At 46.3% G+C, this 21,764-nt stretch overlaps 1 protein-coding gene across 1 annotated transcript in view; it reads right to left on the minus strand.

Annotated features, from left to right (window-relative positions):
• FER1L5 (fer-1 like family member 5) overlaps positions 1 to 21,764 on the minus strand; it is a gene marked incomplete at both ends in the record, with an annotated part of 107,134 nt that overhangs the window by 12,656 nt on the left and 72,714 nt on the right. The window contains 10 exons of the mRNA XM_081333394.1: positions 27 to 115; positions 1,859 to 1,998; positions 3,267 to 3,415; positions 4,306 to 4,476; positions 6,098 to 6,189; positions 6,703 to 6,858; positions 7,792 to 7,914; positions 9,141 to 9,260; positions 18,363 to 18,388; positions 21,083 to 21,248. Of these exons, the coding sequence (XP_081189520.1) occupies positions 27 to 115; positions 1,859 to 1,998; positions 3,267 to 3,415; positions 4,306 to 4,476; positions 6,098 to 6,189; positions 6,703 to 6,858; positions 7,792 to 7,914; positions 9,141 to 9,260; positions 18,363 to 18,388; positions 21,083 to 21,248 (1,232 nt within the window). The remainder of the gene's footprint in view (positions 1 to 26; positions 116 to 1,858; positions 1,999 to 3,266; positions 3,416 to 4,305; positions 4,477 to 6,097; positions 6,190 to 6,702; positions 6,859 to 7,791; positions 7,915 to 9,140; positions 9,261 to 18,362; positions 18,389 to 21,082; positions 21,249 to 21,764) is intronic.

A 21,764-nucleotide genomic window follows, 5' to 3' on the forward strand; every position in this document is an offset into this window, starting at 1 on the left:
TAGGGGGAAAAATTGGTAGCACCTACTTTCTGGTTTTTCGTGGGGTGATATCAAAAGGAGGTCCTGGGTCACCCAAGTAAAGTGGGAAGATGTCCACCCACATTTGCAGTTTACCCTGGATAGGAGAGAGGCACAGGATTTATAAGACAATATTCATAATGACAGATTTGCTGAGCAGGAATCCCTCCTCCTTGTCAGGGATGTCCATAGGAGGACTCAAAAAAGTCAAGGTGGCAGCCTGGATTTGGAATTCCACTCCTTTTTATTTTTTATTTATTTTATTTTATTCGATTTATATACCGCCCTTTTCCCGAAGGACTCAGGGCGGTGTACAGGGCAAATTAAAAAATACAATATACAGATTAAAATACGATTAAATTAATAGCCCCAACACATTAAAATTGGATTTAAAACCTTAAAAACCCCTCAGTCCAGGCTGGCCAGCTCAAATAGCCAGGTTTTTAGGTCCCGGCAAAACGAACGAAGGTCGGGGGCGATCTGGAGTTCCACCGGCAGCTGATTCCATAGGGCAGGCGCACCCACTGAGAACGCTCTCCCCCTGGGAATCACCCGCCGGCACTCCTTGACTGGCGGGACCCTGAGGAGGCCTTCCCTGTGGGAGCGCATGGGATGATGGGAAGTTGATGCTGGCAGCAGGTACTCCCTAAGATAATCTGGGCCCATGCCATTTAGGGATTTATAGGTCATCACCAGCACCTTGAATCTCACCCGGAGGGCAACTGGAAGCCAATGCAGCTCGCGGAGAAGAGGCGTTACATGGGAGTATCGGGAGACCCCCATCACAACTCGCGTGGCTGCATTCTGCACCAGATGAAGCCTCCGAGAGGTCCTCAAGGGCAGCCCCATGTAGAGAGCATTGCAGTAGTCTATCCGGGAGGTCACAAGTGCATGAGTGACTGTACGTAGGGCATCTCGGTCCAGATAGGGCCTTATTGTCTGAAAATCAAATGGCATACAAAAACTCAAATAATAGATGAAATGGATGAAATAGTCATCTAAGCACATCACATCATCTTTTGTCCTCGAGGAATTTTTTTTTTAATGTAGCTATCCCATTGGCTTCTCCAACTGAGCTTAAGTGCACAACTCAGGTTTAAAATATTCACAAAAGGGAAACATTGGGGTCTTTCATGGGTTTAATTCACAGCTTTCTATTGGCAGAAAGGAAGCAAATGGATTGAAATCAATAAATGCTAGAGAACTGAAACAAAATGGTGTTGGACTGAAGGTGTGGAGATTAAAGTCTACTAAAGCCAAGCGGTTACAGAAGAAGTGGAGCTTGATCAGAGGGTTTCCCACTCGTCCTGGCTCTTCCCACTCGGACCTTCCCACTCAGACCTGGCTCTTCGAGCTCTCTGGCCCAGGCTGAGGATTAATTTTATTTAACTGGGGTTTTATTTATACAGGGATAAATTTAATTTTCTTTAAACTTGGTTTTTTAACTTTTGTATTTTGGTTTTTAATTACCCTGTAAACCGCCCTGAGTCCTTCGGGAAAGGGCTGTATATAAATGTAATAAAATAAATAAATAAATAAATCCCCCTCCGGCCCCCGGGTGATCAAGATCAAGAACCCATTTCCAGAAAACTTGGGAAATTTGCATTTGTAATCCAAAGACATATGGAGACCACCAAATTGTGAAGTTGTGGAGCTGTTGTAGAAGATAAATAAATGTGTCCGGTAAACACTTAGATGCTCTAATTTCCCAATCTCTGAAACTCAGCCAAATTATAGGATTACAGTATTGTTTCCCCCCCCACTCCCTGGACTGTCTGATTCTTCTTTCTATCAGCTAACAAGCATAGTGTGAAAATCTGAATGTGAGATTAAGGGTTACTTGGTCAATTCCAGGTAGAGCTGAGTCGTAGAGAGTGCGAGTTTCTATGTGTTCAAAGACCAATCCGCACATCCGGAGAAGGTGGAGGGCCATACGCTCTTTGGCAGGTCCCAGATATCCATGCGAAGGCAAATTGGTCTCTGAAAGGAGGGAACATCGGATGGAATCCCGTCAAATTGAACCCAAGGCTTTGACTACGCAAGATATTCACTGTTGTGGTTTTAAAAGTGGGGATAAGAGGAAGAATCTAGACTGAAAAATATCTAGCGAGGGTTTGAGTGAAAGCCAGGAGTTCCAAAATTTAGTTCATTCCCTTTCCTTTTGGTCAGGAGAAGGGTGATAGCTGAAGAAACCCTTAACCTGCTTTCCAAACTGGTTGCTAGACAACAGCTCCTGTTACTTGACTTTCTGCAGGCATCTTCGTAGCTTTCTTACCTGGGTTTGCAACAGTTAAAGGAGTCTCTGAATTTGCCCCGAGCTGCCAACCTCCACTTCCAAGTTGTGGTGCTCTTTACCCATTCAGAAAACTACACTGCAAAATTAGTTGTCTGCGGTGCTGACAACTACCCTGCCTCTGATTGTTCCCAGTGCCTGCTAGTCCTTTGATTTCCCTGCTAGTGGCAAGGACGAGTAGAGTATCCAATGTCGGAATAAAGTGAAAACATACATTCCAGAACGGCTGAGAAGAACTTAGGCCCATCTCATTTGACGAAGGAGGATGAGATGAAGACCATGTCATGGGAACATGACAGGAAAAAGAGGCTAGATCGTATCCATAATAGCCAGTTTGGACTACTGTTTAAGGCACAGGCTATGTGTCCTGCCTTAGGCATGAAAGCCAGCTGGGTGATTTGGGGCCAATCACCAGGAGACAGTGAATTCTAGTTCTGCCTTAAGCATAAAAGTCAGCTCAGTGACTTTGGGCCAATCACCAGGAGAGGGTGAATTCTAGTCCTGCTTCAGGTATGAAAGCCAGCTGGGTGACTTTGGGCAATCATCAGGAGAAGTGAGTTCTAGTCCTGCCCTAGGCATGAAAGCCAGCGAAGTGATTCTGGGCCGGTCCCTCTCTCTCAGCCCAACCCACCTCACTGGGTTGTTGTTGTGAGGAAAATAGGAGGAAGAAGGCATGTTGGATATGTTCCCTGCCTTGACTTAATTGTAAAAATAATAAAGGTGTGATTCAATCATATAAACAAAATGGGACATGGCCTCAAGGTAACGACAGCTTCAATCAGGCTCATGTTTGTTGACCACAAGGAAATACCTCATTTCAGCTATGTGAATTTCAACTCCCAGAATTCCCCAGCCAGCAATGGGAATTCTGGGAGTTGAAGTCCGTGCAACGCTGCCAAGGATGAGAAGCACTGCCCCCAAACCGTACAGTACTGAAAATTCCCTGGAAACTCACCAAAGTCAGAAAGCAGGTAAGTTCTACCCATGAAAATGGCTTTGCTTCCATCTTCACTTATCTCTGTCTGAGGCAGGTTTTTTGCCTGAGTATGATTTTCCAAGAGTTCACTTGGAAGAAGCTGATCTCTCCACTGTGTGGGGCCAGCCCTGCAAGAGGGAGAAGAGGTTAAACAATGTTTGTAGAGAACATTTTCAGAAAGACTGTGCTTTTTCTTGAAGGTATCACTTCAGTACAGAATAACAGAGTTGGAAGGGACCATAGAGGTCTTCTATCCAACCCCTTGCTTAAGCAGGAGGCCCTATTCCATTCCAGACAAATGGCTATGCAATCTCTTCTTAAACACCTCCAGTGATGGAGCAACCACAACTTCTGGAGGAAAGATGTTCCACTGTCAGGAATTTCCTCCTTATTTCTAGTTTGGATCTTTCTTTGTTAAGTTTCTATCTGTTACTTCTTGTCTCGCCCTCAGGTGTTTTGGAGAATAGGTTGACCCCCCCTCATCTCTGTGACAACCCCTCAAATATTGGAATACTGCCATCATGTCTTCCCTAGTCCTTCTGTTTGTTAGACTAGACATTTCCAGTTCCTGCATGTGGTAGATGAAAGCAACCTGAATTTCTAAAGTTTATTTATTTTATTTATTTATTTAATTTTATTTATATACCGCCCTTCTCCCGAAGGACTCAGGGCGGTGAACAGGGCAGATGTATAAAATACAAAAAATACAAAAGTTAAAAGGAATTAAACATAATGCCCAAGTAAAAACGATAAATACAAATGTTAAGAGCAATAAAAAACCCAGCCCATCCCCTATCAGGCCAAGCCGGCTTGTTCAAACAAATGCGTTTTCAGATCGCGTCGGAAGGAGCGGAGGTCGGGCGCCATCCGGAGCTCAACCGGCAACCGATTCCATAGCTCTGGGGTGCCCACAGTTGAGAAGACATTCTTGGCAATTTCTGGGGGATGACTCCCAAAACATCTGGAAGCTGCTATGATGAGAAAGATGGGATTACTCACACATAGCCTTAGTACTTACACACAGTAAGTCTGTGGCAGCCCACAGTTGGCCCCATAATGAGACATGAGTCGGTCCTCCAGGTCTATGGTGGTATCCCCAATTGGGTCATCAGGTGAAAATAGATCAAAATCAAATAAGGAGATCTTCAGGTCCTTTTCTAGTGGGATGGTGCATGTAAGTTCATATGTTCTTGAGATATCACAGAAAAAAAAAGAAGATATCAAATTCTGGTTAAAAAATCCAACGAGGCAAAGCAGCAGAGACATTGTATTCTCCAATGCAGAGGCGTAAAACTGCCAGCCCACAGGCCGGATGCATCATAGTGAAACCGCGCCCACCCTATTGCCGGCAATGGGAAAAAAGTACGATATGTCGCGACACATCACATGACGTTGCGAGTTTGACACCCCTGCTCTAATGTAAACTTTATGAGGCATTAGCAAACCAGTAAGATAGAAGGGAAGCTAGCTCTCAGGAAATGGTGGGAAGCAGATAATTAAAACAGTGAAATTTTCCCTCCCCCTTCTGACAGTTCAGGTCACATTGTCCAATGCATCTTCCAATAATTGTTATGAGAAGAATCTTCAGTTTGCCAAAACAATTCTTCAATGCTTTTGGCTATCATATTGATAAGAAACACCTGTGGATCCCAAACTCTCCCCACTTCCCACCCCCCATACTGTAGGTAAGCAAGAAGTATTACAGTGTTCCTAAAGGCAGTAGGCTTCGTAACTTGACAGAAGTTACCCACTCCTATCATTCTGGTACCTTTACTCGCTGAATAGGCTCCTGGGCCTAGGAAATTTGGGAGCTGTGACCCCCAATAGTTTTAAATGTTGCCTGGTTACAGAAGGCTAGGCCAAACCTCTTCATTTTTAACAATTAAAAGAGAACGACACTTAAACTTGATTTACAATTACAGAATGAAGCAAAATATTTTAACATTAGACATATTGAAAGGATATTTTGAACAATGGACCCAGAAGTTAATTTTAATAATACCGTATCTGCCTCTATAGATAGACTGTGTTTAGAAGGTGTTACAGAAGAGTAATACCTAACAGGACTGATCCTAAAGTGGATTTAAAAAAGACAAGCTACAACAATATGAAAAAAAGATTTTCTTCTATAGAAGGCTATTGCTAAGCACATTGGTTTGTGCTTAAATTGTAAGCCGCCCTGAGTCTTCGGAGAAGGGCGGGATATAAATGGGATTAAAATAAATAAATAAATAAATAAATAAATAAATAAATAAATAAATAAATAAATAAATAAATAAACTTTCTATAGAAGAAGAAAAAAGAATTATGTAAAGAAGCGATTTCCCACATCACAACAAGTCTAAACAATTTTAGTAACTTATGTCTTAAAGTACAACAAACGATCTCATCTTTTCATATCCCATCTCTTATCTACCATTTTTCTTTCTTTTCTTCTTTCTTTTTTTATGTACCTTCTATTTTCTTATTTTCTTATTTTTATTTTTAGGTTGTATTAATTTTTATCATTGTAATCTATATCTGTCTATCTATCTATCTATCTATCTATCTATCTATCTATCTATCTATCTATCTATCTATCTATCTATCATCTATCATCTAGCTATCTAGCTATCATCCTCTATCTATTGCCACAAAATAGTTAACCACGTTTGAGAGGAACATGGTAATCTGCTCCATATGTAAGAGTAGTATTCAGCATATTCTGCAGTCCCAAACTATGTTTAAGCATGTGACTTGAATGCTGGTCAGCAGCAACAAAGCAATTTGACCCAACGGACAGTTTTCCACAACTAATTTGGTAGACTGACCTTCCAAACACAGGATCCAGGGTGTTGGGTATATACTCTTCTCGGTCATCCAGTCTTTCTTTTCCTAGCTTGATCTTGATGTAGGGGTCACACTGTAAAGGGGTGCAAAGAAAAATCTCTACATTCTCTTCTCTGTGTTCTGTCCCCAGCCCAGTACACACAAGACACAAAGGGGTGGTTTTGTTCTCTTTCTTAAATTAGGCTCACAAACACACAGTTACAGAATAGAGACAGGCTTCTCCCCAAATTTCAACAAGTTTGGCTTACCAGAGTTCCAAATCAAAGCAGGATGAAGGAGAGTAGCCAGGTGGAATCTGAGAGTCAGAGCTTTTAGAATCTGCCTGGCTACTCTCCTTCATCCTGCTTTGATTTGGAACTCGGGTAAGCCAAATTTGCTGAATTTTAGCAGATTCATCAGCTGGTGCTGATTCAAAATCGAAGTTGCAAGGTTCACCAGTCAAGACACATGAAATAGAAGTTAATGGGAAGTTGTTGTCAATGTTTGTGGTTGCTGCTCCAAACTTTACCTTGAATAACTCTACCAACTGGCCTCTGGAAGAGGATTTTCTACGACTGCAGCAAAACAACGAAGAAAAGATTATTACCAATCCATTGAGGTCTTTCGGCTGGAGATTAAAAGCTCGGACGATATAAACGCGAACCAGACAGTCCTGGGAGACATTGGCAGGAAGCTCCTGGAACTGACGTGGTGGAGGCAGAATTCTGGGGTCTTCTGGCAAAGGATAGATCCGGAAAAGGCCCTGTAGAACAAGGCGGTGGTCAATGGAGGCTTCCAGGAGAAGCACTACTGCATTTCTTTCCCTGAGACAAATTCTGTGATTTTGAGCAAATGAGCAAATGATATTGTTTCCCCTGACTCAACGATGCTGGGAATTTGGTTTTCCACAGGTTATTAAAGAATTGGGAGATTTGTACACATCAACCAAAAAATCAAAGGCCCTTTCACTGGAACACGTTATACTCTTTTGTCCCCACTATACAGGAGTAAGGGACACGGTGGCTCAGTGGGTTAAGACGCTGAGCTTGTCAATCAGAAGGTCAGCAGTTTGGCGGGTTGAATCCCGAGTGCCGCGTAACAGAGTGAGCGCCTGTTACTCGTCCCAGCTTCTGCCAACCCAGCAGTTCGAAAGCACGTAAAAAAGGCAAGTAGAAAAATAGGGACCACTACAGTGGGAAGGTAACAGCGTTCCGTGCGCCTTTGGCATCTAGTCATGCCGGCCACATGACCACGGAGACGTCCTCGGAAAAGCGCTGGCTCTTCGGCTTTGAAACGGAGATGAGCACCGGCCCCTAGAGTCGGAAACGACTAGCACACATGTGCGGGGGAACCTTTACCTTTCCCTTTTTATAGAGGAGCACGACAGGAGTTATTATTTCCACTTTTCATTAAATAGCTTGTTGTTCTGATTTGTTTTATCTTAAAATGCTATCATCAGATCAATTTGACACCATCTCTGTCTACAGCCAAATCTACACATAGATTCATTTCCTTTCTTTTGCATTTAATTTAATTAATGCAATTTCTGTATTCTACATGCTGGTCTATGACTTAATAAAGATTTAAATTGAGAAGTGGCTAATTTAGAGAGAACAGGAAAGATAGGAATCCAGATTTCCTGGGTGAATTTCCTGAGGCGATTTGCCAGAGAGGGGGATTGGGGTCTTGTTTTCACCTTAAATTCTCCCCCCACAACAGGGTCATCATCTTGGACCTTTCCTCGGTATAGCTGAAAAGTCTGACAGAAATCCTGGAAACCGTGGAATTCGGGAACTTCTTCCAGCTCACAGTTATAGATCTGGGAGCAAATTATTTTAAAAAAAAAATCAGTTGAAATATTCTTTATTTTCTCTATGTATGTTTGCATGATCTTTATTCTCTATAGGTATCTTTATATTATTATAGATTATTATTATTCTACAATATTGTAAATGTAATGTAGACGTAGATTATTATTAATTCTACAATATTGTAGATGTAATACACCTATTTGTATTACATCTACAATATTGTGGATATGAGTATTCAGTAGATCATTTAAAAATCAACTGATTTTACTTCACTTTCTCTGTATATGTTTGCACAGTCTTTATTCTCTGGTCTGAGCATCCTTCCATTACTGCACTAACTAACCACAAATGGTCCAAATATTGTATACATTTATTGATTTGCAAAATTTGTGAGCATTTAGGCCTCCTCATAACCCATAGAGCCTTGGTGGAGCAGTGGGCTAATGCCTCCTTCAGTAACACCAGCTGCCTGCAATTAGTGCAGGTTCGCATCCCACCAGGCTCAAGGTTGACTCAGCCTTCCATCCTTCCGAGGTAGGTAAAATGAGGACCCAGATTGTTGGGGGCAGTTAAGCTGACTTTGTAATAATGCCGCTTGGGGTGTGTGTGAAAGCCCTAATAAGCAGGCATATACATAGAATGAAGGCTACTGCTAAGCTTGTAAGCCGCCCTGAGTCTTTGGAGAAGGGCGGGATATAAATGGAATTAAAATAAAATAAATAAATAAATATTGTAAGTGATTATATTTACCACACTGCAGGATGTTTTGTCTGTATGAGAATATTCCTACTTGAGTTTGGATTTGGTTTTAACATAGTTTTAATTATTGTATTATATTGGGCATAATTATTTAATTCTTTTTTAACTTTTGTATTTATATTTCAATATTTATTGCCCTGTACACCGCCCTGAGTCCTTCGGGAGAAGGGCGGTATAAAAATTTAATAAATAAAATAAATAATAAATAATAACGGAAAGTACTTTGAAAAAGTTCCCTGAATTCCTCAGCCAGCATTGCTTCTGATTGCAAAAGGTGGCTTACAATATTCATTTTCACTGGATATGGAGACCAGCGCCAAGCTTCAGAGAAGGGTGGAGACCCATTTGGTGGAAATTTGATGAAGTGAAAAGCAGTTGAGTCAGCTGCTCTGTCTGAGGGAACTTGGGAGCCGGTGTTTCTTGTGACAATTGTTGCCTGCCCTGTATTCCTATGATATTTCTCTTAAAAGCACACCTTTATGCTATCATAGCCCTTTTCCAGGTAATGCCCACTCTTGGATAAATCTCCCATTGTTGCATAGTACTTGCTCCACCAATCAATTTCTTCTTCCTCTTCCTCGTCCTCCTCATCTACCTGTCAAAAAATAAAGAAAGAAGCTTGAGCATGGCCCTCTCCATGTTTTCCAAATGGAATGATCTTGGTTTGCTCTCTCCAACCAAAAGACTTCCTTGCACTGACCTCATTTCTTATTAGCTTCAGGGACCAACCGTCAGGCATGAAGACTCAGGACCATACATTGAATTCCTGATGAGCTGATCTATTGCTCATGCCTATTCTCAGGGCTTTTTTGTCATAGAATGCACGGAACGGCATTCCGGCCCCTTTTTTCAACGGAATTTGTGGGACTAAAAATAGTTCCATCAGACCTTCCAACTTCTTGTGGGGAAAAAAAAAAGATCTCACAAGGAGTTGGAAGGTCTGACTGAACTTTTTTTCAGTCACACAAACTCCGTTTATTTATTTATTTATTTATTTATTTATTTATTTATTTATTTATTTATTTATTTATTTATTTATTTATTTATTTAATTGGATTTGTATACTGCCCTATTCCCGTAGGACTCAGGGCGGTTTACAGGGCAGTTAAAACCATGAATACAAAAAATTAAAAACAAATAAAACAATTAAATTAAATTCAAGCCCCAAGAGTAAATCTAAAACCCAGTTAAATTAACAACCCCACAGTCTGGACCAAACAGATCGAAGAGCCAAGTTTTCAGGTCCCGGCGAAATGAGCGAAGGTCGGGGGCAGTCCTAAGTTCTGTGGGTAGTTGGTTCCATAGGGCAGGCGCACCCACAGAGAACGCCCTTCCCCTGGGAATAACCCGCCGGCATCCATTAACCGGCGGTACCCTGAGAAGGCCCTCCCTGTGGGGGCGCACAGGACGATGGGAAGATGATGCCGGCAGCAGGTGTTCCCTTAGATAGTCCGGACCCAAGCCATTTAGGGCTTTATAGGTTTCCCTGCAGCAGAAGAGAAAAATGCCAGAGCTGGAAAACAGGTTAGCAAAGAAATGCTTTCTGGAAGAGGGAGGAGCAGCGCCAGGAAGAGAAGAGGCAGGAAACGGGGCTGCCCTTTCCAGAAGGGAGAAGGGAGACGTGGGACAATGCAGGGCAGCAAGCAAGTGCTGTTCTCTGCTCTGCATCCTTGCGCAGAGCTGCTCTGTTCTCCGTTCTCCGTGATACAGGCAACAAAGAACTGGCAGAGAGAGGCAGCGGAGCAGGCTTGTGCCACTCGGTCATGGCGCAAAGCCATGGGAGAGTTGGTGGAGGACAAGGTGGCTGCACCCGGGCAGATGATCTGCTGGGGAAGCTTAAAGAAAGCCCCTCCAGCGGCACACAGCAGCAGTGGAGCCGTTCAGCATCACTCCCCCCCTGGCTCCAAAATGGCGGAGAGGGACTAGGCCTACCCTGCCCATCCCATCTGCCGTAGCATGGCAGTCTGGCTCGGGAGGGGAATGAAAGGTTGCTGATCAAGGAATGGCCTGGCTGGGGAGGGGGGCTGAGTTCCGGCACCATTTTCTTAAAAAAAAAGCACTGCCTATTCGCAAGAATCCAGTCAACTAACAGTCAGCACTAAACTAGTGCTAGATAAGAGTCAATGGAATTCAAAGGGGCTGGACTTAGACCACTTGTGGGAACATAAAAACTCTAAGCCGATTCCTCTCTTGACTCCTCCCCCAGTTTCTGCCTCTCCTTCTCCCACACTGACCCACATAACTTTCTTGGTAGCAATTTATGACCTCAACTGAGCCTAAACTTTCTGTTGCTTAGACAGTTGTTAACTTAGTTTTGTCCCATTTTATGACCTTTCTTGCCACAGTTGTTAAGTTGCAGATCTTAAAGTGGTAACTTGGTTCTTAAGTGAATCTGGCTTCCCAATTAACAATTAATCAGTGCAATAGCTTGTCTCCAGAAGCTGCGGATGCTCCATCACTGGAGTTTTCTATGAAATTGGTCAAGAACGGCATATGGGGTCGGACTAAAGCAACCTTGAGCAGGGAGTTGGACTAGAAGACCTCCAAGGTCCCGTCCAACTCTGTTAACTGTAACCTGTCTCCGCGGATCAGCTGTGCGGCGGAGGCGAGGATGACAGCGGCGGTGGCGACGACTCTTCTTTCCCAGTCTGGTCGCCTATTCAGGGAACCGGCAGCGACGGTGTCGGTGGCGGCAGGGCCTCTCCAAGCCCGCCCCTGGACCACGACAACCATCGCAGCCATCCAGGGGGGGCCGGAGGCTTTGCTCTGCCCCAGCCCCCTGACTGGCTCCCGGGCGACGGCGGCAACATCTCTGCCCTGCCCCAACCCCCCCACCTGTTCGACTCCGGCGGCGTCCCCAAGCGACCAACGGAGGCGCTGCGGACCAGCTGGGTAGCGGAGGCGGCGGCATCGTCAGCAGCGGCGACGGCGAGTACCCCGCGGGGCCCTAGCCTGTCATCTCCCCACGGGCCCGAACACCGGCGGGGGCAGTGGCGATGGGGCGCCTCTAACCCGCCCCCGAGCCGCTGCAACTGCTACAGCCATCCGGAGTGGAGCCGGTGCCTCCACCCTCGGCTCCCTATTATGCCTCCCTGGGCAACAGCGGCGCCAGGGATGATCAGGAAAGACCCCGCGGATCTAATGGATCAGCTAGGCAGCGGAAGAGACAGCCGCAGCAACCGCCCTGAGCAGGACCGGAATCGTTGCCCTGCTTCGACCTCCTGGCCTGCTCCTGAACAACTGCGGCATCTCCCTGGGATCAAGGAGATGCCGCAGACCGGCTATGCGGACCCGATCGACCACCACCGAGGGGCCTTTGACAGCGGCGCTAAACTTCTCCAGGCCCCGGTCAACCAACTCACCGAAAACCCCTCGACGGCAGCACCACTAGATGCGGCGTGGCGTTCCCGGCCCGCACCCTAGGTGCCGACGGTATCTCCGTGCCGATCAACACCCCTAAAGACGCCAGGACGCAGCTGACCGTTGGAGATGACGGCGACTAGACCACCGAGGCCATCAACATCTGGCCTCCACCAGCTCCGAACCCCCCTGCCCTCCCTCGCCCCACAGGACATGATGGGCCTGGGTGCAAGCCACGGTGGCAGAGTGGCCTGTCCTACACCTGCAGCCCCATAGAGGTGAGAGCTCTATGGGGTATGCTTCACCCAGAGTGGGTCCTGGACCACCCCCAGAAGCAGAATCACAACCCATCGTGAGAGGATGGGGAGTGGCCTGCTTCTGGGGTTCACCCAACCAAGTGGCAGTGACTGGGTGACGGTCCAGATACCCACCTACCCGACTAGACCCTCCTTCTAATGCTCCACCTAGGGGACCGCCTTCCCAATGCTCCCCAATGCTCCCTATGCGTCTTCAATATTCTTGCATAGATCTACTCGCCCTCAGGAGTTCCCCCCTCTCCTGGGTTCGTCCTGCCTTCAATACATCAAACCTCGATGACGGGCCCGACCATTGGGCCTCTGAGAGATGGCCAGGCAGGGTCAGGGGCCTCCATCACAAGACCAACAAGAGGCCCCTGGTTAAGTTTCTTGTTAAGTTTTTTGTCGGGTTAGGGAGGGGGGCGGGAAAAGAGTATGGCTGCTCGGGGAAGGCAGGCCTTCCGGGTACCATAACGCAGGCCAGGCCTACGACCATTCGCGATGGTGAGAAACGAGGACCAGTCGCCGACAATAACCAATGGCGTACTGACGAACATCCTATTCCTAGGATGGTGGGGAACGGCAGAAGGTGCACAAACAGAGGGCCGTATTGTCACCGGGAGTGTCATCTCCGCTCTGTACAAGCGGTGAGACGCTCCGACCCTCTGTACTTCCCCGGAGGACCCGGGAGCGAAGGTGTGCAGCCTCCTATGCTAAGGCTGGTCTACCTGAATGCCAGGTCCGTAGCTAACAAGGCACACCTTGTTCGTGACCTAGTGGAGAGCGAGCACGCGGACCTGGCTTGCATCACGGAAACCTGGCTGGGCCAAGAGGGTGGTGTCCCTCTGGTTGACCTCTGCCCGCCAGGTTTCCAGGTGCTGCACCAGCCTCGGACCCATGGGAGGGGCGGGGGAGTGGCAGTTATCATCAGGGAATCCCTTAGCCCGCGAGAGATCACCGTCCCTCAGATGGTCGGGTGTGAGTCTCTCCTACTGAGATACGGCCCGGGGGCACAGTTGGGCCTGCTGCTGGCATACCTACCACCTAATCGTGCAGCGGCAGCCCTGCCCGAGCTACTCGATGTCCTCTCAGGGTTGGTGGTTGAATTCCCAAGACTCATGGTCTTGGGCGACTTTAACCTACCGTCCCTGGGAGGATCGTCCGATCTGGCTCGGGAGTTCATGGCTTCCATGGCGGCCATGGACCTGTCGCAAATAATTTCTGGACCGACTCATGAGAGAGGCCACACCCCAGACTTGGTGTTCTTGTCTGGACGGTGGCGCGATGATATCGGTGGGGGTGCCACGACTGTTATGCCCCTGTCATGGACCGATCATCACCTCGTGCGGCTAGACTTCCCCTTTGCCACCCCCTGCCGTGGGTGCGCGGTGCCAACCAGATGGTACCTCCCTAGGCGCCTAATGGATCCTGATAGGTTCCAGGCAGCGCTTGGGGACGCACATGCACTCCCTGCTCACAGCTCGGCGGATGCCTTAGTGGAAGCCTGGGAAAAGGCAGCCACGGAGGCTCTGGACCGAGTTGTACCCTTGCGGCCTCTGACCCGGCGCAGATGGTTCACCGCGGAGCTCCGGGAGATGAAGCGTCGGAGACGGGGCCTAGAGAGCCGTTGGAGATCCAGTCGATCCGAATCCGACCGATTGCGATTAAGAATCCTCACCAGGTCTTATCTCGCTGCGATAAGGGTGGCAAAATCCAACTACTTTTCCACCCTCATCGCGTCCGCAGATAATCGCCCGGCTGCCTTGTTCAGGGTGACTCGCTCCCTACTGAACCAAGAGGTGAGGGAGGAACCCTTGCAGGGTCGAGCCGAGGAATTCGGTCAATATCTGCTGGATAAAATTGCTCGGATCCGAACCGGCCTGGACTCCAACTGGGCTGAGCTGGAAGAACAAGGCATGGACAGTCTTGTCGACGTCATCTGGGAAGAATTTGATCCTGTGACTCCTAAGGAAGTGGACAGGATTATGAGGAGGTTGAGCTCCTCCACATGCTTACTGGACCCGTGCCCTTCCTGGCTGGCATATGCAGCTCGAGAGGGGACACGAGGCTGGTTCCTGGCGGTCATCTCCGCTTCTCTGAGTGAGGGTCACTTCCCCACCACCTTGAAGGAGGCGGTGGTGAGACCTCTCCTCAAGAAGCCCACCTTGGACCCATCCTCATTGAATAACTTTCGTCCAGTCTCCAATCTTCGCTTCCTTGCGAAGGTTGTTGAGAGCGTGGTGGCGCACCAACTCCCTCAGATCCTGGATGAAGCGGTTTATCTAGACCCGTACCAATCGGGCTTCAGGCCGGGCTACAGCACGGAGACGGCATTGGTCGCTCTGATAAATGATCTCTGGAGAGCCCGGGACAGGGGCCATTCCTCTGTCCTAGTCTTATTAGACCTCTCGGCGGCTTTCGATACCATCGACCATGGTATCTTACTGCGACGCCTCAGGGGACTGGGAGTGGGAGGCACGGTTCTGCGTTGGTTCTCCTCCTTTCTCCAGGGTCGCTCGCAGTCGGTGTTGGCAGGGGGACAGAGGTCGACCCCGAGGCCTCTCGCTTGCGGAGTCCCTCAGGGGTCGGTCCTCTCGCCTCTCCTGTTCAACATCTACATGAAACCGCTGGGCGAGATCATTCGCAGCTTTGGAGTAGGGTACCATCAGTATGCTGATGACACCCAGCTTTTCATCTCAACTCCAAACAACATCAGTGATGCCCTCGACGTGATGTCCCGCTGCCTGAAAGCGGTCCGGGAATGGATGGGGACGAACAGGCTTCAACTGAACCCGGACAAGACTGAATGGCTGTACGTACCGGCAAGCCAGGATACTCAGAACATCCCATACCTTAACATCGGAGACAAGTTACTACCCCCTGTTGATAGGGCCCGCAACCTGGGTGTCCTCCTTGACTCGCAGCTCTCCCTGGAAGATCACATAGGAGCTGTGACCAAGGGGGCCTTCTCCCGGGTTCGACTAGTTCGCCAATTACGGCCTTATCTGGACCTGGATGCCTTACGTACAGTCACCCATGCTCTTGTGACCTCTCGCCTAGACTATTGTAACGCTCTCTACATGGGGCTGCCCTTGAGATCCACTCGGAAGCTTCAACTGGTGCAAAGTGCAGCGGCACGGACACTCTTGGGAGCCTCCCGATACTCCCATATCACACCTCTCCTCCGTGCGCTGCACTGGCTTCCAGTTGCCTTCCGTGTGAAGTTCAAGGTGCTAACAATGACATACAAAGCCCTACATGGCATGGGTCCGGACTACCTATGGGAGCACCTTCTGCCAATGTCAGCACCCCACCGTCCTGTGCGCTCCCACAGAGAGGGCCTCCTCAGGGTGCCACCGCTCAAGGAATGTCGGCTGGTGGCCCCCAGGGGGAGGGCATTCTCAGTGGGTGCGCCAGCCCTCTGGAACAGCTTACCAACCGAAATCCGGATGGCCCCCGACCTCCGCACCTTCCGACGCGAATTAAAAACTTACCTGTTCCAGCAGTCCGGCCTGGCCTGATAGCTCTAATTGGGGTCCCAGTTTGTATTTTACTATTGTTTTTTTCACTATTGTTCATTCTGTATGCCTACCTTATTCTGTACACCGCCCCGAGTCCCTCGGGAGAAGGGCGGTTTATAAAAAACAAATAAATAAATAAAATAAACCTCTTTAACTATATTCATCAGTCTTACAGGGCTGGCCCTCCCATGAAGTAGAGTAAAGGAAACCCATCAGGCAATCAATTCCAGACCAGGAAAAAATTGAACATGATAACTATGTATATACTATGTACAGTATATTACCATAGAAGAGGGTCTCCAAACCTGGAAACTTTAAGACTTGTGGACTTCAGCTCCCAGAATTCCTCAGCCAGCATAGCTGGCTGAGGAATTCTAAGAGTTGAAGTCCACAAGTCTTAAAGTTTCCAGGTTTGGAGTCCTACTTTGGAAAGCAATGTATTGATAAGGCTTCCTACTTCGAGTGCAACCTTAACATGGGGAAAGATTTAATTTCCCCTCTTGATTTGGGGAGATCACCTTTGGCATTTATTTCTCTATCAGGCAGCAAAATATCTCCAAGGAAATGTTTGGGTGGGAAAAAACAAGCAAACCAGGCTCCACGTTTCAGAGGGAGATCTGCAAAGGCTTTGGAGTTTTTTATCACACAAAAATGCAACAACATGAAAATTTTGACCCTGACTTACCTTCTTTTCTTTTGATTTCCTCCATGACCATAATTTAAAGCTGCCCAATCTCTGTAAGAAGCAGCAGAATTAATCTTAATTATTAGTTATTACTAGAATTCGTTATTCTGTTAATCTCTTGAGAAAATTAGTCATCATGCTATACTTTCTACTTCTAGAGGATTCTGAGATTAAAAACCTGGATGCTGATGGTGAAGTTATGGTTGGTAAAGACAGTCTGAACCTCCATGGAGCAAATACTTTACTACTAATCCAATACCCTTCCTACACAAGGAGGATCCTCCCTTTCTATTTATGGAACTTACATACCACTTTAACCATGATGTTTTAGTGGTACTACAATGCACTACAATACAATAGGTACAATAATACACCAGATCAGTGTATTCTTAGCATGACGGCTGGGAAATTCTGGGAGTTGAAATTCATACAACTTAAAGTTGCCAAGATTGAAAAACAGCCATTTAGAGTTTTATAGCTGATAACCAGTACCTTGAATTAATAATAAATGCAGATTGTGCAATATTCTTATGCCACACCAGGTCTGGCTCATTGTGGATAGCTACATTCCACACTAAATGAAGCTTCCAGAAAGCCTGCAAAAGCAGCTCCAGGCAAAGTGAATTACAGCAGTCCAATTGATAGGTGACAAAGGCATGAGTGACAACAGCCAGCACCCTGTTTTAGGAAAGGCTGCAAGAAGGCAACAGAGATTTCTCCATCAAGATAATCTTCTTTACACCTGGCCGTGGCATCTGAGCAGGACTCTTGAGTCCAGGACCACTAACCCTCCTTGACTGTACCTCTGCTCTTCTAGTAGTAGCTCACCTCTGTAAGAGTCAAACCTGGAATTGCTTGGAAGAACATCACTGGAACAGCAGCTCTATTGTGCTTGGATGGAATCTGAACCTGTTCCCCTCTATTCCATCCCTGATTCCCACCAGATATTGAATTAGGACCTCCAGTGCATCCCTACATGGTCTGGAGATACACAGCTGGCTATCACCATCATATGGATGATAACCTCTCTTGTGCTGATGGATGGCCTCCTCAAGGAATTTCATGCAGACATTGTCAACACAATGAGGGAAGAGAATCAAATCCATGGTGGAATGTCCAAGGACTGATCTCTCTTCTCCCATAACCACAAATGGATCCTCCTGGTCAGAAAGGAATTGGAATAAAAATTAAGGAAGTATTAAAGATGCAAAGATGCAAGAATAGAATGATGGTCTTGTTATATCCTATCAAGTTGTTCCTTTCCTTAAACATGCATTTATTTTGGGTAATGGGGCTATGCAGGAAGGACTTTAAGAAGTTGCTGATAAATGCAGTGAGTGCACCCACATTCTGTCTTCTCCATGCCACTTTTTTCCACTCCAGCCTATAAATGACTGGATCTCACTGAATCCTACACACACACACACACACACAAACACACACACATGTGTGTGTGTGTGTGTGTGTGTGTGTGTGTGTGTGTGTAACAGCTTGCCTCCAGAAATTGTAGGTGTTCCTTCATTGGAGATTTTCAAGAAGAGGTTGGACAACCATTTGTCCAGAATGGAATACGGTCTCTTGCTTGAGCAGGGGTTTGGGCTAGAAGACCTCCAAAGTCCCCTCCACTCCAATTATTCTATGTGATTCTGTTTTAATGGGCCAGATCCTAAGTGTCTAACCTATAGCTTACTATGTAATTCAGTGCTCTGGGCCAAAGTCACAAAGCAGAAGTCTTTTCCAAGCTCTGCTATTAGAAATGCTAAAGCACAAGTCCCATCACAAAGAAGAAAAGGAACAAAATGTTGATTGTGACACCAAACAATAGGAATACTTACCTTTTTAGTCTTCACCTTTTTAGTGACTGTTAGGGGGAAAAATACATTGAGAAAATTCATAAACGTTTGAGCAGGAACAGAATTCACCCTCTTAAGGCGGTATAGTTCAATGAGCTTTCACTTCTTGTCCTTCAGAAAGTTCAGAAGGGTTTTTGTGAAACTTCCAGTGACCTCAACTGGCTTCTCCTAACCTTAGTTGTAGATAGATTACAAGCTCCCCAAAATCTGAGCTGACTGTGCTAGCTCATCTGAGCAATGATGTTACCTAGTTTGGGTAATGAAAATAACTAGATTCAGAGAGCACCAAGACCCCTCATTTCAAACCTGAGCTACAAATGTTCTCCTTTATTGATTCTGACAACCTTTTCTCAGAAAACATTGTGGAAGAGAAACATTATTGGAAATAAATAGGAGGCTGAGGATCTTGCTTTGATTTGCAAGATACTGGTGGTCAAGTTAAAAAAATGAAAAGAAACTACAACCAGAAAAGGTGAGGACATGAAGATGTTGACAGTCATATTGGTGCCATTAATCACTTCTACTGACCCAGGGATTGAATGTAGAAGAACCACCTCTTGCAGCTATGAATTTTCTTTGAATACAGGTAATCCTCATTTAACTACCACACTTGGGACTGGCAGGCTTGCCGTTAAACTACGGTAAATGAGAAATCATGTGACCATGACTGCACTTTCCTTTTTCCCAGTCCCCCATCCTTTGGAATACTGACTCTGGCATTAGGCAATTGTCAAGAAGATAATTAACATTTGTATTTACATTCATTAGAGAGGAAGGGATTTCTAGAGAGCAAGCGGATATACAATAGGGTATATATTGGCTGATTACATAATGTGCTAGAGGCTGCTGGTGCTACCTCATTCCTTTCAATGTGTATTCCCCATTGTGTGCTTGCTTATTCTCTTGTAATCCCTTTCACTCCAATCTCTCTGTTTGCAAAAGATGACGATGGGGAAAGAAAAACAGGCCAGACACAGGACAATGCATAATAATTGTAATGGTGATCACACGACTGAGGGACTGTGCAAAGATCATAAATGTGGACATGGTTTCAGCACCGTTGTAACTTTGAACTGCTGAATGAGACAGTTGCTAAGTGAGGACTACTGTAACTAGAACAAATAGATGCTACTTCATTAGAACTTTTAGAATGGTGACTGAAGGGCCATCCACTTTTCAGGAATTAGCAGGTGGTTGATCTTAAAGTTTTCTCCAACATGAGGCTGTCTTTATGTTGGCTTAGTTTACATGCTGTGCTAGGCCGGAATGTGGGTTGCTTGGTTGTGGCTTAGATGCTGTGTGAACCCATCCCATTGCGATATACAAAACAATAACACTGCATATGTGATCCGAGATTCTCTCTTGGTTGCCAGTAGGTTTCCTGGACTTCATCAACAACATCTGTGACAGGGCTTTTCAACCCTTTCACTCCTTGTACCACTTTTAGGATATGGCTACATCCGAGCACCACCAGTCAACTAGCAAGGTGTCAAAAACTTGATGACCCCGCCAAAAAAGGAAAAAAGTGATGAAATACAGGTAGTCCTCAACTTACAACAATTCACTTAGTGACTGTTCAAAGTTACAATGGCACTGAAAAAAGTGCCCCCAAGCCACAGCCAAGCAAGACCTCCTGTCCGAGGTTTTCATTGTTATGAGCATTTCTGTTGAGGATTGGCAGTGGGGGTGAGGTGGGGGTTTTTATTCCCCCCATCTGCTGGGTGGTTGCAGCAGGTTTTGGTCACTTCAAATGACCCTGGGACACTGTGACCGTCATTAATATGAATCAGTTGCCAAGCATCTGAATGTAAATCACAAGACCCTGGAGATGCTGCAACATTCCAGCTGATCGGCGCTTCTTCTGGGCTCAGCAGAAGCGCCAGGATCAGCGCTGAGCTCCAGCTGGAACCTGGCACTGATCCTGGAGCTTCTGCTGAGCCCTGACAGCCCTGCTGTCTCTCGCTCAGGCTTGTGCGGTGCTGCCACCGGTTCAGCTCATTCCCCTCCCCTGCTGCCACTTTTCTAGGATGGTCACGTACCACCTGCCAGGTGCCAATGTACCACAGGTGGTACCCGTACCACTGGTTGAAAAGCCCTGATCTGGGAGACTAAGAGCAAAAGATATGGGACCAGGTTATCTAAGGGACCATCTCTTGCTGGTCACATCTACCCAATCCACTAGAGTGGGGAGCCAAGGAACGTTGCAGTTCCTGTCCCCTAAGGAGATGCATCTGGCGGGACCCAGAAGAAAGGCCTTCTCTGTGCTGGCTCCCTGTCTCTGGAACATCATTCCCCCAGAGATTAGACTGGCCCCCACTCTAACACTCTTTCGGAAGGCACTGAAGATGTGGTTCTGCAAGTAGGCCTGGGGAACCCAGAGCGGGATGGAGACCATGAAATGGCTAGTTTGAATGTGTGTTGTCACTGGGGTAGGGAGTTATTTATTTTATTATTATTTTTCTTATTTTTACTTCTTGTGTATGGTATTTGCATATCTGTGTAAGCTGCTCTGAGTCTCCATGTGTACGTAGGTGGAAATATAAATTTTCTAAAATAAATAAAATAAATTTTAAGAAATGGTCAGCATGGAAAGCATTAAGACCAGTCTGTGGCATGCTTGTAACTATTTGGCGCCATCCTGTTTTCCTATTTGATGAATAACATGTTGACAACTGACTTATTAAGACATTTATCAAGTATACCTCGGGGTGGTAGGTTGTGGGCTTTGCTTTCTTCCAATGGATTGCAGTAATATTGACTCAGAGATCTGACAGTTGCTTGTCCCACCACTGGCTTATATCCAAAATCTCGGTGATCAATCACCTTCAGCTCAATGGGAGGGGAATAATCTTCATCAACAGGCAGGTACTGAAAAAAAGTAAAGATGGAAAAAGGAGTCTTTTCAAGAGAGTCAACAAAGGGGGCATCCCTCGGAGATTACTGATTAAAGGTAGTCCTCGCTGAACAAGAGAAATGGGGACTGGATGCAGTTGTCAGGCACAATGTCACATAACTATATCATTTAATGATGGCAATAGGAACAGTATCCCCTTGATTTTGGGCAAGTCCCTCTGTCTCAGCCCAACTTACCTCACAGGGATGTTGGGTGGAAAAATAGGAGGAGGAGAAAGGAGCGTTGATAATTTCACCACCTTGGGTTATTGATAAAAACAACAAAGGGGGTGTATGAATAAAAAAATATAAAATAAAATTAAAAAAATTATGGGTTCTTAAGCGAGAACCTCACATGCCTGCATCTTGTGACTTCCTGCTGGCTTCCCACAAAGTCAATGAGGAAGCTGGTAGGAAGTTGAAAATCCCAGGGGACTCGCAAGTGGGTTGCGGGGAAAGTGAGATCTACAGAGTGAGGTGAAGGTATGCTGC

The sequence above is a fragment of the Vipera berus genome (assembly GCF_964194415.1).
Source record: "Vipera berus genome assembly, chromosome: 8".
NCBI classification, from domain to species: domain Eukaryota; kingdom Metazoa; phylum Chordata; class Lepidosauria; order Squamata; family Viperidae; genus Vipera; species Vipera berus.